General features: G+C 39.9%; 1 protein-coding gene across 1 annotated transcript in view; it reads right to left on the bottom strand.

The window, feature by feature from the left end:
* Positions 1 to 22,662, bottom strand: part of PKP4 (plakophilin 4) — a 234,729-nt gene that overhangs the window by 28,352 nt on the left and 183,715 nt on the right. The window contains exons 8-11 of the mRNA XM_054722743.1: positions 21,778 to 21,966; positions 19,554 to 19,774; positions 12,159 to 12,287; positions 10,831 to 11,044 (exon numbers count right to left, since the gene is read on the bottom strand). Of these exons, the coding sequence (XP_054578718.1) occupies positions 10,831 to 11,044; positions 12,159 to 12,287; positions 19,554 to 19,774; positions 21,778 to 21,966 (753 nt within the window). The remainder of the gene's footprint in view (positions 1 to 10,830; positions 11,045 to 12,158; positions 12,288 to 19,553; positions 19,775 to 21,777; positions 21,967 to 22,662) is intronic.

Raw genomic sequence — 22,662 nt, 5'->3', positions numbered from 1 at the left:
GCCCAGCCTGCACCCTCTTCAATCTGGGATCCCTCTCACAATCTGGGACCACTGGCTCCTAACTACTCACCTGTCTGCCTGCCTGATCAGCCCAACTGGCCAGGTCATTCCAAACTGCCCCCCGCCTCCCTCCCGCTGGCCTGGTCGCCCCCCCCCCCCCGCCCCCAACCGTGGGCCTGGTCGCCCCATGCAGCCTGCTGTTCAGTCATTTGGTTGTCCCTCACTAACCCTCCTGCCAGCCTTGTCGCCCCACACAGCCTGCTGTTCGGTTGTCCGTCCAGTTGTTTTGGTCGTGATGGCCCCTGGCTTTTTATATATTAGGATATGCATAACCAATGGACACACACAATAGTGTGGTGAAGGGGCAGGGGGACTAATGGGGAGAAATTGGGGGACATCTGCAATGCTGTCAACAATAAAAAAAATAAAAATAATAATTAAAAAATAGAAAAGATCCTAGGGAATTTAATGCCAATTATTTTAGAAAATGCTGCTTATTCTCTACCATAGGGAAAGGTACACACAACAAATAGCCAACAGCCGTAATGAAACACTTCCAGGAGAGATGAAAGTTCATTTTCCCCCCAAAGAATGAATAAAAGTAATTAAAATACCATTTTACACAAATCCCATGCTGCAGGATTTCCAAAGAGCTCATGTTTAAAACTAGCTTTATAGCTTATTCTAACGGCCAACTGATAATTTTATAGTCAAATTAGAAACTGGTTTAACTGATTAATTAAAATAATGGCACTATTTTTAAAAATGTATTTCTTAAAGAACATTAAAAGTCAAACAAAGAACATTTGGAAAATGCAATTTCTCTGGTTGCACACATACATAATGCCCTAAACAATTATTTTTTTCTGATATGAAAGAAATAAAAAACTATTAACTTTTACATGGTATTACGTTTATTCCCAGTTTCCTAATTATGGAAAAAACCCACAAACACCCACAAGAGTTCTTGGACATCGCAAAAGGAAAAATAAAATAAAAGAAAGTCCGAGTGCACTTCAAATATCACCACTAGACACGACCCTACAATTTAATTCACAAGCTACCCTCATTCTCAGTGTCTGTTCTTGACATTCTTGTTTTGGTCATGCTCTTTCCCACGATGTCCATGAGGCGAGCTCAAGTCCCCAAGCCTTAGGGTGTGGGGAATATCTACTCAGAAAACAGACCAATAGGTCTTGCACCCACAGTTCCTGGCAGAGTGAACGTCATGACAAGTCACTGTCCTAACCATGCCCCACCCCCCTGGGGCTGAGGACACTCTGGTAGATGTACTGGTCCCCACCTGGCAAGTGTGCATCTGTGGACTTCTCGGAACAGGCTGGTGCCGTGTGTACCCACCCTGCAAGCAGTCTTGATAAATGGGGGTAGAAATATCAGACTAATATTCAAAATGTAATTCAAGACTGCAGATTGCATCCGAGGGTCAGAGTGTGTGCATCTCGTAAACTCAGTCTGTGGATGACGAATCAGGACGATAAGCCACCCTCGATCCTGGCACCTGCCTCCAAGACATTCCCTACAAGTCTCTGGCGAAACACTAGGATCTAGTAAAAAACACTTCACCGTTTCTTCTCTCTGAAGCTCTCTCCTAACCCCAGTATGGTTTTTATAAACTTTGGTGATGTTTTGTTGGTAAGAGAATAATGTTAAGTTTGGCTACTACACTCTGTCACAGTTATGGCCACCTGCATCGCTGTCCATCAAAGCCAAGTCCCTCATGCCTTTTAGACGCAGTTACTTTTACCCAGCCTAGCACAGACCCACATGTGCAGTAAATATAGTAGCTGTCAGCCACAGATGGCTACTGAACACCTGAAATGTGGCTAGTCCAAAGGTGTGCTATAGACATAAAATACACACTGGATTATGAAGGCCTGGTACAAAAAAAAAATTATGGAACATCCATTAATAATTTTTATACTGCTTATAAGGTGAAGTGATTTAGAGCTATTAGGTTAAAGAGGCTACATTATTAAAAGAAGTAACACCTGTTCTTCCCTTTTAATGTGGCTACTAGAAAGTTGAGAATTGTTTCTCTTGTGTTATACTTCTAGTGGATAGTGCTGGTAGAGGCGCTGTTCATTTTATGCCACTGGCTCTAAGGGAGACATGCAGGCTGATCCTCGGAAGGCCTTGCCATGGTGACAACACAAGGCAGCAGGGCAAAGCACCCGAGCACAGGATGAGCAACAGCACGGCTCTCTCGTCGCTCGTGCCAGGCACCGGGGAAGCTGGTACTGGGAGAAGTGGTTTGCTTGGGGCCAGAGCTGGAAGGAAACATGTGGGTCTGACCTGAGCTCACACTTATTCACTCCCCGACACCATGCTGCCTTTCCCCGCAGGTTTTCCTGAGTGCGGGAACCTGTCTGGCAAGACTGGAGACCACCACATTTGGGATGGGGCGTGAGGGGCAGGGAGAACCTTCCAGGTGGACCAGACCAGGGGGAGGAGAAAGAGTGGGGAGCCTCGAGGCTGGGGCTGGCCTCGCAGGTGAGAATGGGGAAGCAGTTTGACTGGCAGGTGGGGAAGTGTGGAACAGGGACAGGTGTCATTCCAGGGATGGCAGCGAGGCTGATGGAGCAGGAGGGGCAGAGCCTATGTCCCAGGACAGCAGTTTAGAGGAGATGTGATGAGGCTCTGGAGGGGTGCTGTGGGAAAGCAAAGAGGGAGGGGGAGCAGTTGTGATAAGAACTGGAGCCTGATGCAAGCTGAGGGTGGCGTCAAAGCTGAGCCAGCAGTTGGGCAAGTGTGGGAATATGTGCTGTAGCAGAAGTGAGGCAACCCAAGGGGGAGTGGGAAGGGAGCAGTGCAATACAAAATGCCTGCCGTTTGTGGCTTCAGGCACACCACTCACGCTTTCCACCAGTACTGGAAGGCTGTGAACAAATCATGAGACTGAAATGGAACTGAAACAATGGGAAAGCAATTATTATGAGACTGGGGAAAAGTATTGTGTTCAGTGACAGAAACACTTCGCTCTGGATAAATTATGAGGAGAACCAGCCACAGTGGTGTAGCATTACTCCCGGGGTTCCCAAGATGCTATCATCTCAGCAGAGGTTCCTGCAATGCGAGCAGCGACTCTCAGAGCAGTGAACGTGCAGGCCTGCTCCTGGCTTGCAGGCCTGGCGTGTGGCTCCTTCGTCCTCCCTGCTGCCAGGATGGGCCTGCCTGCTGAGTCCCCTGCTGTCTGGCATAGCTGGCCTCCTTGGTGGTGGAGAGTCTGGCCCGTGGGCCTTGCCTGATCACCTGGTTGCTGCACAGTTAATGCACAATCCATGTCAGGCAGGGAAAGCTAACTTAACCACAGCTGGGGTCACAGCAGTCACCACTCCGGTTTCAGAAGAGGTGGCGAGTTGAGTCCGTAGGTGATCTGAGTGAAGGCGGCTTCCTAGGAGCTGGCTGTGTGGTACTGAAGACCTGTGTGAGCCACAAATGCTGTGCTGTGGGGCCCGGCCCACATACTCCATTTGAAGGGGCTTGCTCCTGCTGTTTAGATTTTTCCCAGCTAATGGACACCAGTGATAGATCTTTAGTCTTTAAAGAACATGAGGGCTAGCCTGTGTTCCTGTGATTTTTCAGGTACAAAGGTGATTCACAGCACCTTTGAAAAGATCTATCAATTTCTAGAGATCCCTTTATAAATTCACATTTGCATTTGAACATCTTCATTCTAGGTGGTTTTCCATGGGTAGGTTGAGAGCATTAATGACATAGTGTAGTCCCACATACCCTGGGAAGGCATTTCCACGGAAAATAAACCAGCTTACGATCCCAAAATGCTGACTGAGATTGCCTGTAAGGGGTGCACAGGACAGTCTGTCTGTTAGGGCAGTTTGTTAACACGAACAGGCCACAGCAGCGGAAATCCCCCTGAGAGCATCGCTTTGATGCAGAGGTAGCGAGAGGGCAGCAGCCAGGCCACCCAGTAGTCCTTCAGGTTACTTCAGCTCCTGACACAGAAGTAGGGCAACTACACTGTTCCGTGCGGACTTTTACCTCTCCCAGAAATGTGCTTATTCATCTGTAATTGCACTCAATCCTCAACCTCGTTGTTTGGTATTCACAGCTTAGAGACAGTGCCTCCAGTCCCAAGCCTTGGGAAATTACAGACTAAATGCTGCAAAGAACTTGAAGGACCCGAATCAGGGTCTCTTGGGCATCTTCTTTTTAGATGTTTATGAGGTGCCCTGATAAATTGTGCATTTACTGGCTTTCTGGTCTACCAAGGGAGCGCGGCATTATGGGACTGTTCTTGTGCTGAGAAACCTACTCTGACCCATGGCTGACCACCTGAGTTCACAGGGGACCTCCGAGTCTCCCTGCTTGATGGCATCATTCTGCTTAACATTTAGAAGCCCCCACACAGACAGAAGGCTGTACTCCGTGTCACATTCCCGTGCTTTCTAAGCAACATGAAGCTTTATGATTACACCTGATCACTAGTTTGATGTGGCTGTGCTAGTGGCCAAGCTAAACAATACTTCTCTATATTCCTGGGTAAAATTCAAAGGAGGTATGCGGTACCTTTCTGGTGGGAATTTAGAAGAACAAGAGAAATGACACCTGACAATGGGCACCTCATATTCTGTGCCTGCTCTGCACGTGTCGGTGGCCTGGGGATGGCCAGGGCGGGCAGCGACAGAGGCAGGGAAGGAAGAGCTCCGCCTGCATGCCAGGAGCCCGGCCTGGACTCAATCTCTGGACCCTGTTTCTCCTCTCTTGTATGGGAGTGCAGGGCAGAACAGAGGACTTATTTAGGGTCCTTTCCAGCTCAAAGTTCTGTGACTCTGAATTAGGAGTTATCCATTTATAATAAACCGTTTTTTCTTGTTGCTATTACATTTTTTTTTTATCATTTTATTTAGCACCAATTTTTATGGTTTGAAATGCTCAGTAAAGAAGAGAGCACATATTTCTATTGCTCTTTTTTATAAAGTGGGCCAAATGGTAAAGATCCTACTGACTTGGGCTGGGAATTGGAAGGGGATATCGCTAAATTTGTGAAAACTACCCATGTAGCTCCTCAAAGTCAAGTGGCCCAGAAAAGGCAGGATAGAAACTAACAGAACAACTCCTCTCTGAATCAGAGAATAAATGACTGTTTTAGTGGTACATTAATTAGGCCAAGGGGTCATGTTCAGTAAATTGTTTCATGCTCCAATGGCAGGTAACAGTCCAAAAGGCTAAATGCATGTCCACTAAGCCCTGGCTCTTTACAGGATGCTCTGCTGTCTGCTGAACTTTAGCCTGCCCACCTGCCCTTCCTTAGTGCATGACTCATTTTCTTATTTATCTACTGTCTAATTAGAAACAGGAGCTAATGACCAGGAAGGAATATGCCTCATTTCATGTTCTGCATAGTATCTGGAATCCACTGCTGGCATCCAAAAAATTTAAAATAAATGTGTAGAAATGTTTTACTTAGCCATATGGATGACTAATCACTTACTAAATTGGAAGTAATATGAATATAGCTGCCACTTTAACCATTTGTACGCCATAAACGTCTATAGATGCAAGCAGTGGACCTTTTTAAATTAAATTCAAAATATCGTGGCAGTTAACTGGTTAAAAGTCTATTATTACTTAAGAACAAAGGCTACTTTTTGGTATCTGACACCAGTTTAATGGTGGTAAGAGACATGTGATAGTTTGGGGACATTTGTTTTATTAAAAGGTAGGCCTCCAGATTCTGTGTAATATCTTCCATCTCTATAGTCTTAAAAATGATGCTTTTAGGATGCTTAAAAACTTGAAACTCATATTTCCTAGCTTAGGAACACTATATTTAATTATCTTGAACAAATGAGTTCAACAAGAACAAATGAGTTCCTTTGTTCCATCAAAAACAAATGAGTTCTTTTCTAGCGACAAGATGTTCCTACTTTCCATCCACAGTCTGTGGCTTAGCAGTCATCCATCTTATAACCCAATGGGGGGAACCATACTTCATCCAGCTTTCAAGTACCTGTGCTTTCTTTTTTTAAAAAAAGCAACCTCACCCTGAGCACCCACATATATTAACAATTACTAAAAAAAAAAAAAACATGTTCATTAGGTTTCAACCTGGAAATGTTCAACACAATGAAGAAAACACAAATATCATGTTACATATTAGGGAACTATTTTAATTAACAGTGACAGCCCAACTGTTTTGCAAATATACACTTGGCAAAAAACATTTTTCCTTTTATTTCCCTGCATAAAGATGTGGCCAAAAATGTAGGCCCTGGGCAGTCATTAAATTTAAAGCAAAGGCGAGGCATCTTTCAAAGAAAATAGCTAAATTTTTTTCATTTAAGTACAATAAAAATGTCAAACTGAAACAAAGGGGACTAGGGAAAAAGGCTGTGGATTAATAATTAGGTAGAATTACTTGATATTAAGGATAATAGAACACCTAGCTTCAAAGGGATAGTAATTTCTTCAAATAGTACAATATTGTGAACACATCAGTTCATTGTGCTTCATCACTCCATGATCCTAAGTTGAATGTAATTTGCACTAAAGAACTCTTAGGCACCAACTGGTGTGGCTCAGTGGATGAGTGTCAATCTATGAACCAGGAGGTCACGGTTTGATTCCCAGTCAGGGCATATACCCAGGTTGTGGGCTCAAACCCTAGTAGGGAGTGTGCAGGAGGCAGCCGATCAATGATTCTCTTTCATCACTGATGTTTCTCTCCCTCTCCCTTCCTCTCTGAAATCAATAAAAAATATATTTAAAAAAACCACAAAAACAATTCTTAGGCTATACCTACAAAGTCCGAGCATCATGCAAGGCTGGCCAAGGCCACAGTAATTTGTAGAGGACACTGGCAGAACACTGAAATTTGGAAGGATATTGTTCTATTTACAAAGGGGATTTTATAGAGATGGGCAGCTGATATGGAACACGGGGTAACAGGGTCACAAGCACCCTGCCACCCATTTTGGAACACACATATTTTAATGAGGATGGTTCAGATGGGGATACACTTTCTTGCTTAGGAGATAGATGGGAGGCTGGTTAGATGTCAGCCACCTATAGATGGGGCTAATAGGTCTTCTCCTGCAGGGCCATTGCTTGGCAAAACGAGCTCCTGAGGGCACATCTTCCTCGCCTTCTCAAGTCACACTTAATGTCTCCTTGTTGCTTTTGAATAACCCTGCTGCTCAGCCTTAATTTCATGAAGTAATGAGCTCCCTGTCCCTGTGGGTTCAAGCACATAATGGGCAGTGACTTTGTGTGAAAGCTGTACATGGGAGCCATGGCTAACTGGGCAAAATGAATTCTGAGGCTCCCCTCCAACCTTGTGGTTCTGTAATTTAAAGACAGCTTATGAGTACTTGGCTTGAGGAAGAGTTAATGAAAGAGCTCAGAGATCTTTTGATGTCATATACACGCAACTCTGCTAGATTTATATTATGACTTGGTAGTTTAACGTTAGCTAGATAATGTTTATAAAGACATTAAACTTGGCTGACATCTAGCCTTTGGAACTGGAACTCACTTCTGAAGTCCTCTGGGCCAGCTCCTTAAAATGTGGCAATTGGGTGTTTACACACTGACCACACCTATTCCAAAGTAAAGACTACTTTTGAAGAGAGCATGTCATAAGTAATCAGTCCACATATCAGAATAAATTGTTAGGGGTAAAATGATAGAGTCATAAAGAATTCGTAATTTCCCCTACCCTACAAGTATGGCCAAAAAATACTTCTTAAAGCCTAAAAGCTATTGGCAGCTGTTTCCAGAAAAGAAATATGAGGTTGGTGCTGGTGTTACACTGGAAGCGACATAATCTATTCAGGGAAATAGCTCTTTTGGAATTAGGAAACACTAACATCCTCCTTTCAAGGTCAGGGTCCATGTTTTAAAACAGTTCGTGTTCTCAGCAATGAGTACGGTAGCCACACAGAAATGGAAAAATATAGAGGAAAGATCTAAATTAGTACTCACATCCAGAGTATAAATCAGGCAAATTAGTACATAAAAGCCCTTCGTAGTGAAGGCTGGCTCTACTTCAAATAAATCTGATTTATTCTCAAATGAAAAACAATCACGAAACCTTCATATACTTTTCTTCCTGTTTATCACTACATCTTACAAGCTCCGAGAACTCAGCTCAAAAAGTCCCTGCCACTGTTCCTCCCAGAGACAAACACCTCAGAAACAGAACTCCAGCAGAGACCTATTCCTCCTATGACAGAAAATGAGAAGAAAACTGCACATTAAGAATGTAAGAACCAAGTCACCATTAATCTGCCTAGTTAATCAAAAGAGAATACGTCTGAGGGTGAGCTGTGGTCCCTGGATCACTGCTGACCCCTTGGGGAGCCACGTGCATCAGTTGGCAGCCTTGTTGGCTGCACAGGCGTGTTACTGGGAGAAGATACTTGGACATCACACACAAAGTGTGAAGTGACGGGAACGAAACATCAAACAATGAGAAGGCACTCACTGACTGCAATACCACTGTCTCCGCTGTGCCTCCCAACAGGGAGCACAGGGCAACGTTCTGGGTGTTACCACAGTGACTGTGTGGACTTCTAGGATGAATATTCTTAATTCTATTTAGCTTCTTCTAATTTTCATTTTGTATATATACACGCATACATATATATGCAGGTGTAAATAATTTACTTTTTGGCGTGAAAGGATGAGATGTCTCAAAGTATTTTAGAAATAGAGAGTACATATTAATAAATCAATATGCAATTTACCAGTAAATGTGTTAAAACATTAATATTCAAACAATATTAAGGCAGGCAGCACAATCCGAGTACATAAGTTTCGTATCTTATTTGGAGTGCAGGGTACTGTATGGTGAACCTAATATTTTACGAGGAAATTAGTTCCCTTGAAATATTAGATTCATGATGGTTTGCTACATTCCCACGTGTTACTGAATTGTAGATGACAGAACCTGCAGCTCTGATTTCATAGTGAAAGCCAGTAGGCAATGGGATTAATTTTGAAGAAGAAAAAAAAGTTGTTAAAAATATTTAAATATTTCAAGCATGACAAATAGCATAGCAATTATAAAACACCTAGGTATCTACCATCCAGCTTTGTTAAATATGAATTGTTTTGTTTCAAATTACTTCCTTTTTAAAGACACAAAGCTAGATTATAGCCCCCAATCTCAGTTTCTCCAATCCCCCCATCCTGTAACCACTATCATGAATCTATTACCATTCCAATGAAAACTTTTAACTTTATTGCATATATCAAAAATAATTTAAAGCCTAAACCTGCATATTTAAAAACTTTATAAAAATAGTATAATATTTCTGGAGATATACCAATGTTGCTATAGATCGCTTTAATACACTTATTTTAACCTTGTATATGCTTTCATTGGGTGAGCATACTGCCATTTATTTAATCATTTGCCTACCAATGAACACTCAGTATTTCCCACTAATGCTCTATTATAAATAATGCTGCCGTTTTATTTGCCCTCCGGCAGAATCTTTCTTTCACCTTGACCTCAAGCACTCTTGCATCTACCTGATGGTGTTGCAATGTCCAGTCTCTTGAGACATATAGCTCAGTTCCTCCTGGTCTCTCACTCTTCACACTAGTCCGTCATGCCTTGACCATGAATATTTCTCTAACTGTTCCCTCTTCTTCACCACCTACCTCTTCTATTATTGATAGAGCTCAAGCTGTTATCTTTAGACTCCTGAAGTCCTCATAGGCCTCTCAGATGCTAGGCTCATTCCCTTCCAATCAACCCTCCATCTTCTGCCTGAGGAAGAATGTGGTTAAAAGCCCAAACCTGCCCTGCCCTGCCTTCATCCCCACTGCATGCGGGACACAGACCCCTCATTTGGGTTCCCCAAACAAGGCCTGCATCTCTCTCTGGCCTGGTCTCCCTTCAGCATCCTCTTCTGGCTGGTACCTCTTGACTTTACATCCCTCCCATGCTGGCTCTGAACCTCTGCTTATGACTTGAAGTATCTCCCACGTTTACCCAGCCAAAGCCTCCTAATCCTTTAGGACAACTTCAGTTTCATGTCAAACGGAACTTCCCTACCCATTCATGCTCTGTGCTCCCAATGTCTGTCTGTCTGTCTCTGTCTCTCTCTCTCTTTAATATATATTTTTATTGAAAGGAAGGGAGAGGTAGCGAGAGAGAAACATCAATGATGAAAGATAATCACTGATTGGCTGTCTCCTGCACGCCCCCTACTGGGGATCAAGCCTGCAAGCCAGGCATGTCCCCTTGACCGGAATTGAACCCAGGACCCTTCAGTCCACAGGCCGATGTATCCACTGAGCCAAACCAGCTAGAACCCAAAGCCTCTTTAATGAGCCCTTTAACTTGCATTTTTCACTGCCATCCGCAGGACCTCGTGTTCCTCCCGAGTCTGCGTGCTACCTGAGGGCAGGGACTGAGTTCTATTCATCCCCAGGTCCCAGGAAAGCATCTGAGGTACTAACAGGCATTAGGACTTGGGCTGAGCTGAAGTGGAAGGCAGCTGATCCATTAAGTGTAGTATTTTATTTTCAAAATAAAGGAGAGATAGTCTTTTTAAATGGAGATTTACTATGGAATACATAATAAAAACGACATCCGCCCTCTATGAACAAGACATCTGTTAGCTGACACTTCTGCATCACTAAGCATAACTATCCTAGCATCACCTGAGAGCCTTCTGAATCATTGCGTTAAGTTACACTCAGCCTACGTCACAGTTGTGAGCACTATTTCATCTCCTATCTACACCCTCCAACTCCTTCACCAGGCACCATACAAGGGCACAGACCAGACCGTTTCAGCATTTCCTCCAGGACAAGATCACATTCTTTACCCACCTGTAACAAGCTCCCTTACTTCTGCATCAACAGATTTTCTCAACAGTCTCAACAAGGCAGGTATCCCACCAACATTCTTCATTGCTATTTTATTTTCATCTGTCGACTTGCCAAAAACAAGATTTCGGAGGGCACCACAAGCATTCTTCTGAACTTCCAAAACTCTGTGGTCCAAAAGGTCAACCAGATGCTTGATTCCCCCTAACCTACACACCTAGAATGAGAAATATTAGGTACCAGGCCTAAGTGACATGAGATTCAGCAGTGATCAAACAAAAGTCTTTTATAAAAAGATCACAGGAAATGGACAACTCCAGATAATTTCAAAACTTTACTTTTCATTCTACATAACCCATCTTTTCTAAATGTTAAGGACACTATCCAAGATGCAGCTCATTTCCTGGGTTCATGGCTTAAAAAAGGGAAGGGAGACCAAGGTGGATTAATGGCAGGTGTGGGTAGCACAGTCCTACTCCAACCCTCTGAACACACACAGGGATGTGCTTCCACTCTCGAGTGCAAAGAACAAATACACAAACACAAGAAAGCTATATGCAGGGTTGGAGATCACACAGAAAAGGATCTGTGACTAAAGTCAATGGATTCTTAGAACTGTTCCTCTAAGATACTCTAAATTTTCTTCCATTTGTCAATTCATCAGTACATTATCTGAACATTTCTAGACTTTATTTATTGCATCCACCTTTAGGTCTGCAACTGGTATGTTGTTTTGCATATTAAATCAAGGAGAAACACTTAAGTTCTATGTGAAATTGCAGTGGGTTGGGGGATGGCTTAAAATGTTAAAAGAAATAATCTGTATGATATAGGACACCAGCCAATAACCAATGACTCACCGTGTTTCTGCAAATGCCAAAAAACGTAAAATGTGAACTAAAATATTCCTATATGTTCAGTATTAGTAACGGTTATAAATCTTCTGTAATTTTACTTAACTGTATGTTGGCAACAGTCTTGACCAGAATCTCATGAAATACATGAGGCTCACTTGTTTCAGACATACTATAATTTTTATGAAAAATACTTTATAAATGCATTTTAAATTGACCTTTGCTTCATGTTTTATATTTTTTACAAATGACCTAATGAGTGGACACACAATTTGAAAGTGCTAAAAGCACTCTAAGAAATATACTCATCTCAGTTTTTTCTGAGAAATACTGAAATGCACAGTTACGAAGTGAAAGAGTCCCTGGTATCAGAATCCCTCTAAAAGGGCACCTGGTAATTTCTTAAGCACACAGGCATGAGACTGCGAAACGAAAAGGCACTGCCTCTGCCTGCGGCCCAGGCACTGGGTCCTGTACCTCCATCTTGACTTTGTTGTCGCCGAAGCACAGGTGCTGCAGGTAGGCCGCTGCGTTCGCCTGCACAGAGGGGAACTGGTGCTGCAGCATGTGAATGACCTCAGGCAACTCGGGATCACGCCAGGCGAACTCCCTGCATGAGAAAAAGACGGCTTCAGAAAGAAGGCCCATGTTTTTAACAATACAAAACATTTGACGTAAGAAAAAAGCTCAGCTGAGACCAAAATTGTTACAAAAGTCCTAAAATACATGTATATGTAAATAATTTTCCCCCTGATGGACATACCAGAGGCCCAGCTGCTTAGGATCCTAAAGCAGTCAAGATGCACAGAAAGAGATTCAAGGGGACAAACAAGTTCTTAACATGAGTAACTTTCTCATTTTCCTTGCCTTGATTCTAATTCTATGCCTTTCTGCCCATAAAGCAATTCGCAGGTGCAAGGCTCAGGTAAATAAGTGTACTTTAGCTAGGTGAGATGTCACGCTTGCGGAGAGGAAGAAGGGCTGGTGGAAATATACAGATTGCAAATGTGGACCTGATAAATTTCAACAAGTGTCATGTTTATGGCTGCTCTTGATTATAATTATAAGCAAGAAACACAGAAAATTTTTAAAAAATATTTTCTTATCAGCAATCCTACGTGCAGAAAATTGAAAAACTGCTGGCATTTTCTGCTGGTCTTTTTTCAAAATATGTGCAAATGTGCTCATGTGTGCGTACAGATTTTTTTTCAAAGAACTGGATTGTTATTGAACAGCACTTAAAATTTTATGAGTACCTATTCTGTGCCAGGCACTATTCTAGGCATTTTACGCACATTACTAGTAATTTATTCTTATAGCAGCCTTATGGATTTGGAGACCAAAGCAGAAAGATGAAGCGACTTGTCTAAAGTCACCCAGCTAGCCAAGAGTAGAGCAACATTTGAACTCTGGCAATCCGAATTCAGAGCCTGAAGCCTAACACCCTGTGTTATCTATCCTACTTCTTGTAAAAGAAGTATACAATTATACCAAGCATATATACTTTTACATTTTGCTTTTTCAGGTAACATCACACTGACAGAATTTTCAGATGTCAGCTGATTGCCCCACTATTTGGAATCCTTTTTAAATATGAATTTATGCTTATATCATATGTAGACCAATTTCTTACAAACAGTTAAAAAAGCAACAAATTCGCAGACTTTGATTATAGGACAAAATAAAATGTTAATCCAAAAATGAATTAATATTGAATAAACTTTTTTCCCATCACTACACCATTACAAATTATTTTCTTGTTATGAGAACTTTTAAGGTTTACTCTCCAAACATATTTTCAAATATACACTACATTGTTGTTAACTATAGTCACCATGCTGTACATTATATCCCTAGGAACTATTTATTTTAAATGGAAGTTTATAGCTTTTGACAACCTTCACTCATTTCTCTCACCCCCAACCCCTGCCTCTGGCAACCACCAATCTGTTCTCTGTACTGATGAGTTTAGTTTTGTTTTGTTTTTCCAGATTCCACATATAGGTGAGGGCATATGGTATTTGATCTGGTAGACTGTGTCTGACTTATTTCACTTAACATAATCCTCAGGGTCCACCCATGTTGTTGCAAATGGCATGATTTCCCTTTTAATAGAGGAATAATATTCCATAGTGTACATATACCACATTTTCTTTACCCATTTATTTCTCTATGGACAATTGGCTTGCTTCTACAAAAACATTTAAATTAACAACCCAGTGATATTTCTATTGCCCAGTTTTTAAAGGCCTAGTGTCTCTCTTGGTCTTGGAAGGCTCCATGCATTAACAAATATTTAGTGACTCCTTCCTAGGCTGCAGGTGGCTAGAGGTACAAACACTGAATTTAATTTTATGGATGCCAAACTGAAGAGTTTAGTCTTAATACCAATAACAAGTTATTAGTTACTGATTTTACTGGCATCAAGCATTGGGTCAAGAGCTTTATATACATTATCTCATTTACCTCCATGGCTGCCCCATGAGGTAAACACTATTAAATAACTTTAGATATAGACAAAGAACCAATGAAGTGGTGAAGGTTAGTGAAAGCCAGGTGATCTATAGACATGGTGAGGCAAAAGTAGGTTTACAGCTGTTTGTATAAAAAATACAAAAATTAATAAATAATAATATAAGAATAAACTGTGTTTTGTGTACTCATCACTGTAAACTTACTTTTGTCCCCTCCTGCATTGTCCCCACATAAGCAACAGAGAGCTAATGAAGGTTTTGAAGCAGAAGAGTGACAGAATGGGACATGGTCACATTTATAAGGAAGACACTCATCCATTCTCTCCGTCTTGCTGGGACCACTCTAATAGCCTCCTACATGTTCTCTCTGCTTCAAACGCCACCCCTCCTCTCATCCACTCTTTGCACAGCTTCCATATGATCCTCTGAAAACTGAAGTCAGTGGAGATTTCTGGCTTGGAGGACAGCCTGGATGACCATGTCATGAATAGACATTAAGAACACCAGAAATGGCCCAGCCAGTGTGGTTCAGTGGTTGAACATTGACCCCTGAACCAGGAGGTCATGGTTCAATTTCTGGTCAGGGCACATACCCGTGTTGCGGGCTCAATCCCCAGTAGGAGACATGCAGGAGGTAGCTGATTGATGATTCTCCCTCATCACTGATGTTTCTCTCTCTCTGCTTCTCCCTTCCTCTCTGAAATCAATAAAAACATATATATATATATATATATATATATATATATATATATATATATCCCTCAATGCTAAGAGGTAGGATAACACAGCAGAAAAAGCACATAATTTAGAGTTAGGTTGCCTATGTTAAAGTTCCAGGTCCTTCATTTACTATGTGATTTTGAAAACCAGTTAATTAATTGGAGTTTCAGTTTCACCATCTATAAAACAGGAACAATAAAACTATTATTTCTACCTTCTTCTTAGGTTGGCTGTGATGATTAAGTTGTTATAATGTATATTAAGATATTTTATATACTTTAAATTATGATATGGGTGTTTTATTAATGTTCATTATCCCTAACATAAGAACTATTATAAACAGGCATATTCTCTGCAAAAACATGTCCTTTTATGCACTGAAACTATTCTAGCCATTTCTGATTAAAATCTACCTATGCCCATTATGTAAATCTATGCTGTAATTAACGGGGTACAAAGAGTGGGATTTAATCTTTCCTTGATGACTCACAATTATTACAAATACACATTTTTGTCCCCTTTAAACGGCACAGGGGTGGCCAAGACTTCCTGGCATTGTTGGGTGTCATGAGGGCCAGACAACACAAAGAGAAGGCTCCAGACAGAGATGGGTAGTTAGGCTTGGTTGGCATCAACTCCAACCTTGATTTTCAGCAGAAATTTACCCTGTGGAAATGGCTATCAGTTCACGGGCTGGTGGGATGGCATGGCATCAATGCCAGGATCTGCTTTATTAAAACCTAAGCCCGGACTTCTGTTTTCAGCCATGATGAACTTTACCCTTCTACGACAAACACCTACAAAATTGGACTAAATGTATGAGGACTCTGTAGTGCAGTGGGTAGTACATCAGACTTCTAAATGCATAAGAAAACTGTTTTCAGGGCCTGAACAACAGGTAACACAAGAATGTAATCTTTGAAAGAAGGGAATTACCGCAGGAGCCTCATATTCACCTGGCTTTCTGCCTGAGGGCACTTTTGGGATTGTGGCATAGGAAGCACAGACCTTAAGGAAAGTATCAATGATGAGCTTAGTGAGCTGAGAGAGAGACTGGAATTTGGAGATGCCTAAGTGGTTAGAACTTGTGGGGCAGGGTAATGGAGAGCAGGGAACTCTGCAGAGCAGATTCTACATGTGTGTGGGGGGATTATTTACAAGTTCGGAGTTGAGTGTTGGGCTGTGCATGTATAGGGCACATATACAGGTCCGCTGGAAAGTGGCTGCTCCAAGATTGAGAGCTAAGCATGTGCCTGCTTTGACAGCACGTTGGCTAAAATTTAGGGCTGAATTTATGCCAATTGATGGTGGACTTCCATCTCAGTCGGAGTGCAGACCTTACTCAGCACCTAATCTCACAAACTATACCACAGAGTAAGGGCCATGTGCTAGGAGCTAAACAAATCTGAAATAGACCCATCCTAACAAAGAACAAAACCAATCTCAAAAGAATCAAAAGTGTCTGCCAGTAATTGAGTTATCTGCCACAAAAAAACCTCAGAACCCTAACAGGAGACAACATAATCCCGAGTCCCTACAATGTATCATCCATAACAGTTCACACATAATTTAACTGGTGGGCATCAGAAGAAACTAAAAAATGACTTAAAAAAGTATAAAAAACCCAAATAATAGAAACAGACTCAGAGAAAACCTGGATGTTGGAATTATAAGAAGAGGACTGTAAAATATTGTAAATGAGCTCAAAGACTTAAAGAACTGAATAGATGGGGAATATTATCAGAGACATGGAAACTGTATAAGAAGAAAAGAAAAAAAAAAGAACCAAAAACTGTATAAGAAGGAAAGGAAAAAAAAAAAAAAGAACCAAATTCAAGTATCTGAAATAGAAAAAATTCACTGGATGACCTTTAAACATATTAGAGACTGTAGAAAAGACAATACATTTGAAGACAAATCAATTAAAAAATCCAATCTGGAAAATATATAGAAAAACAGATTAAAAAACCTGAAGAGGGCATCAGTAACCTGTGAGATGTCAAGTTATCCCAGAAGAAGAGGAGAGTAATTTGGGACACACAAAAAATATTTAAACAAATAATGGTGGAAAATGTCCCAATTTTCGTAAAAATCATCAACCAATATTTAAAGAAACTTAGTGAATCCCAAGCAAGTTAAATGTAAAGAAAACTATACTTAGGCCTCTCACAGTAAACTGTTACAAGTGAAAGATAAAGAGAAAAATCTGAAAGGCAGCCAGAGAGAAGATTCATTACATAATGAGAACAATGATACAAATGATGTCTGATTTCTCATAAAAAATAATGAAGATCTGATGACAATAAATGAACATTTTTTTTAAACTACCAGAGGAGGGGAGTCGGGGGGGGGTGGGGGGCGGGGAAGAGAATTATACCTATCTATCCCAAAATTTATATCTAGCAAAACTATCCTTTAAAAACTAGTGAAATAAAAATATTTTCAGGTTTAAAGCTGAGAGAATTTCTTGCCAGTAGATAGGCAGTACAAGAAAGGCTAAAGGACATTATTAGTTTGAAGGGAAATGAGAAGAGATAAAAAATTGAATTTACAGGAAGACAGGAAGAATTATAAATAGTAGATATGTAGGTGAATACAATAACCATATTTTTTTTTACTAATATTAATTTCTTTAAAAGACAATTGACTATTTATAGTAAAAATAGTAACAGTATATTATGGATTTTATAATATATGTCGAAGTAAAACATTTGACAATATATTAATGTCAAGGAGATGATAAATGAAATTATCCCATAGAATATCAAAGATTAAGTCCTGCTCAAAAAACATCACCAGGATGCTGTCACTTTAAGTCATTTTCCATAGGAAGTACTTTTTTTATTCCTTTAAGATGTACTGTTTGTACTTTTAATCATTTTGCTTCCAAACTAGAAAACTATTTAAAAAAAAAACCCTCATAGATACCTTTTACAAAGCAAACATGAGTAATTTCTTCAGTCTTACAGGATTTTTTCAGGCTAATTATAATGTAACATTAATCATAAAGTAAGTAGGTTTAGAAGTGAGTAAATACTTAAAGTTGCTATTTTCAAAACTAAAAATTAAATAATAGTTAACATAAGCTTTTTATTTAGCTTTGAATATTCAAACTTCAAATTCACCTGGATTCCAGTTTCAGGTAGAAAAAGTACACCTATTATTATAAGATAATCATTTATTCAACTTACAAATGCGTTATCAGTAAGCATTCACATAATCAAAGCTAGCTATAACTGTTTTATGCATTAGACTATAAATTATCATACTATGAATAGCTGAAATATATTATCATACACGAAATCCTTGTTTATAGTCAATCAACTCACATCAGATGTCAGAACTGAATTCTTCAGGGACACATGTTAAACTCAAAGCTCTAATCACAGCACTGCCTCTCTGGGTAGCTGTTCTTTTCTCTGTAGGTTCAGCCAAGGTATGGTCTAAATTACCCATGACTCAAAGCCCTTTTTAGGATTTCTCCATGTATTAGGGTGCCATACTCGTTGTCATTTTGAGGTTTTTAAAAACAAAATCATGTAAAAGTATTTCTGAATTACATTGAGGTGCTATTAGACAAATTATTTTACAAAATCCTTAAAATGACAAAAAGGTAGCAAGCAGAATAGCAGAATCAAATGTATATATAAACCATAAAGAATTTTAGAAAAAGAGTTAAGTGGAGTGGCTTTAAGAAAGCAGTGGGCTTCCCATTTAACTCAAAAGTACCTTTAGTTATTTTGTTTTAATGACCAAAACCTCACTGATGCTTTTATTTCACATTCATTAGAATAAGTTGGTAGGTTGGTAAAAATGAATTGATAATTATAACAATTTTCCAGTGAAACAACTGTCTGTGGGCGAAGAGTGAATGAAATCTTGCTAATATATGCCTTAAAATAGCACTCAAGCTGCTTAAAATTTAGCAATAATTTCACTTTTACAGAAATTAGAGTTCTCTTTTAGTTTCTAAACATCTTTATTTCCTGAATATTTTAAATGGCTTTCATTAAAGATGAGGCCAGTCTGTAAAAAGCAAGTACTAAATGACTCAGACTTATCTTAATAAAACACATTTTCTACATGTCCAAATAAAACTTACAAAAGGAAACATTTATTATGTGCCAAATATTTTTTGCTTATGAGCATTTTTTGTAAATGATTTTCTCTTAAATGGCAAAGAGCTTTTTGAAGGACCAAGTTAATAAAAGCACAAAATAACATTGATCAATATGATTGAAAATGTATAACACTGGTCTTTCCCATTTAAAACAACCATATGCATTTCCTGAAGTTCTCATCTATGAAGTCAGTCAGGAAAAAAGGAAAAGGGGTAAAATGATCCTGTAAAAGTCTTTTGTGTGATTCAGACTCAGAGGACAGACCAGAGAGCTGTCTTGGTGAAGTATTTCAGTGATGAATGCTGCAGATATTCAGACAGACAGTGCATTCTCTAACCTATTATTAAAGCATTGAAAGAAGGAATCCATCTTCCTTCTTTAAATGAATTATTTAAAATTAAATTAACCACAATGACTTATAGTACTGGAATGCAACTGGAAATATTAGAGATAAGTTACTGATCTTATAAGAGTCTTGGCAACTTGAAAAGAAGTGAGAATAAAGGAACTGGTTGGCTTCTATAATTCTGTAGCATTTGGAAGACACATAACAGTACTTGCCTGGGGTCTTTCTGAATGCTGTCTATTGATGGGGATCTCGTGGTGCCATCATCGGCCGGTGCTGTGTGCTGAAGTCTGTTATAATTGCACTCTTGCACTCGGTATTGTATTGGCCTGTAGGGCTCCGCATAGGTAGCTGTTGTGTTTAGAGCATAGTTATTTCTTTGGTATGTAAGGGTACTTCGTTGGCTGGACGTCCTTTGCAGATTTCCAATACCTACCAGAAAGTCAACATTTATTTTATTTTTATTTATTTATTTTTATAAATATATTTTATTGATATTTTTACAGAGAGGAAGGGAGAGGGAATAGAGAGCCAGAAACATCAATGAGAGAGAAACATCGACCAGCTGCCTCCTGCACACCCCCCACCGGGTTGTGCCCGCAACCAATGCACATGCCCCTGACCGGAATCGAACCTGGGACCCTTCAGTCCGCAGGCCGATGCTCTATCCACTGAGCCAAACCGGCCTCGGCTCAACATTTATTTTAAAAAGGTTAGTATGTTCTCCATGAGGTGATACTTATCAAAGTCAAATGTTTTCAATTTCAAGAAGGGTTATAATTTTAACAACTGTATAACTTGCTTACTTTTAGATTTTACCAATCTAGCTCATTAGTGCTAAAAATAGCACTTCAGATTTTTGTATATGCTAACAATATACACTAACAATATTATGCTCATTTTATTAGCAGAAAAGAGCAAAAATGAAACTATAAATCTGATAATAGGTCTTAATATGTTTATTAAAATTCAGTAACGGCAAGAGAAATGTAAGAAAAAATTTACTAATTTCAAAACTTCATTTTAGCAATAAAAAACAAGGTATGTCAAACTTGTAAAAAATTAAAACTATCAAACTTTTAATAGTGTATAAAGGTTACTCAGTTTGCCATACATTTCATTTATAGACCTGTGGATTTTGGTAACTTGGAAAATTCACTTCACAAGAAAGAAGACTGATATATCAAATTCTACCATAGCTACTCCCTGAAATTATTGCATGATCCTATGTATAAAGATACTGTACACTGGCCCAGCCGGTGTGGATCAGTGGTTGAGTGTCGACCTATGAACGAGGAGGTCACGGCCAGGACATATGCCTGGGTTGCAGGCTCGATCCCCAGTGTGGGGCATACAGGAGGCAGCTGATCAATTATGCTCTCTCATCACTGATGTTTCTCCCTCTCCCTCCCTCTCTGAAATCAATATATATTTTAAAAAGATGCTATACACTGTATTTAACATTTCTTTCCTAATCATTGCAGTAGGCATTTCTCCAATGATTGAAATTCCTGCAATCAAAAGAGTTTAATAACATTACTTCTTAATCCTATTAAAGAAAATACTCAATATACAGAACATAAAGTGAAACATTTCTGTACTAACATTATTAAAAATTGGTACATTCTACTAGAAGAAAAATCCTGCAGTGGACCAAATTATGTTTTGACAAAAAACAAATTCAAACACGGCCTTCACCCTCCTTTGTTCTGGGAGGTATGTCTCCTGGGGTTGTGCCTTTAGGGAGTTATCATAGCTACCTGGAGTTCATTTGTGAGCATGTTAATAAACTTGAACTGCCTTTTTTTTTTTTTTTAAAGAAGGGGCCACAGGAGATTCCTTGAGCCAAACTGGCAGCACAATCTGCAGCTTACATGGCCATGGGCTGCAGCTTCTGCTCCACCAGCCATTACAGGCTGGTGTGGCAGAGATGTGAGGGTGGGGTGCAAGGGTGTGATGCACTAGCTCCCTATTTTTAAAAATGTCTTTACTGCATTCTGTCCCCGATTTGAGTCCACCATAAAGAATATGTTTTTCACATTCCACTCTTGAGCATTCGGAGGGAATCCATTATATAAAAAAGAATAACACCAAAATCACTCGAGACTATATACATGCTAGTTAGAGATAGCGAAGTAACTCATACAGGGATTTCCTCCAAATACACATTCCAGGCAACAAAAAAATATCCCAATAAAGGTCTTTTTTTCTATATCTGCTATAGTTCTAATCCAAGGACAGTCACGTTTACAGCTCCATAAACTTATTTGTGAATTCACAGCATAATCACTCCACTCACTGATTAGACTGAACTAAGGTAAAAAGATATCACCTAAAATAGGTTAAAAAATGATCTTATGTTTTACTGTTTATTGATCTGCTGCCACAGCCACTTTCTTGACAACCAGATTGGTGTGATTTCAGCTGGTGCCCACCTGAGCCTGTGCGGTACAATGCTGTCTGTGATCCTTGGAGCTCCACAGTTCCGTGGTTTGGACTGCGGTACACTGGGCTGTAGTAGGTCCTGCCCTCATATATAGGAGTGATGTGCAATTCGGGAGACACGGCTGAACGAAGGTCTTGTCCAAGCTGGCTGTGCTGACTAGCATAGGAACTCCGTAAGCCTAGAGGCAGGAAAACGACATTGTTAAGAAAGCAAGAAAATTGTGGTGAGGTTAAAAGCACTAATGAAACTCCTAGCCAATAGTACCAAATGTTAAATTCCTAGGCAAAAGGACCAAATGTTAAGTCAAAACACCAAACCTAGTGAGTTTTACAAAGGAAGGATTCCAGGTATGAAAAGGACATCTCATAAATTTTTAGAATAAAATTCTCTCTTAGTAGCAAGATAAAAGTAAATTTTCTAAGAAAAAATAATAAGGAATTACTAATTTGTTTGATAGTCTGAAATTTATTCTCCCAATTGTAAGCTATCTTATCATGATGACCAAAAAGAGCATGTCCTCTTCTATCACTATACAATTTCCATTGTTAAAAACATACCAACGGTGGTCTGTCTCTTTTCCTGCCCTCAGAATTACCGTCTTACCAAGTGGGCAATCAGCTCCTTGGGGGCAGGGCCCACCATGTCCCACGCCTCCTTAAACCCCAACTCCTAAGACAACACCTACCTAGTAATGCTTAGTGAAGGCTGATGGTTAAGAACTGTTTTGAAATATGTCTCTCAAGTAATTCACTCATGATTTTTACAGGAAAACAGAATTTTACCTTACAATATTTGGAATATTACCAGTGAATTAGTAACACTTATTAAGTATTGTGAAGTATTACTTTATTATTTATTATCACTGCATTTTTTA

This window comes from Eptesicus fuscus, chromosome 11, assembly GCF_027574615.1.
Source record: "Eptesicus fuscus isolate TK198812 chromosome 11, DD_ASM_mEF_20220401, whole genome shotgun sequence".
Lineage (NCBI taxonomy): Eukaryota > Metazoa > Chordata > Mammalia > Chiroptera > Vespertilionidae > Eptesicus > Eptesicus fuscus.
This window is presented reverse-complemented; position numbering and strand designations above follow the sequence as displayed.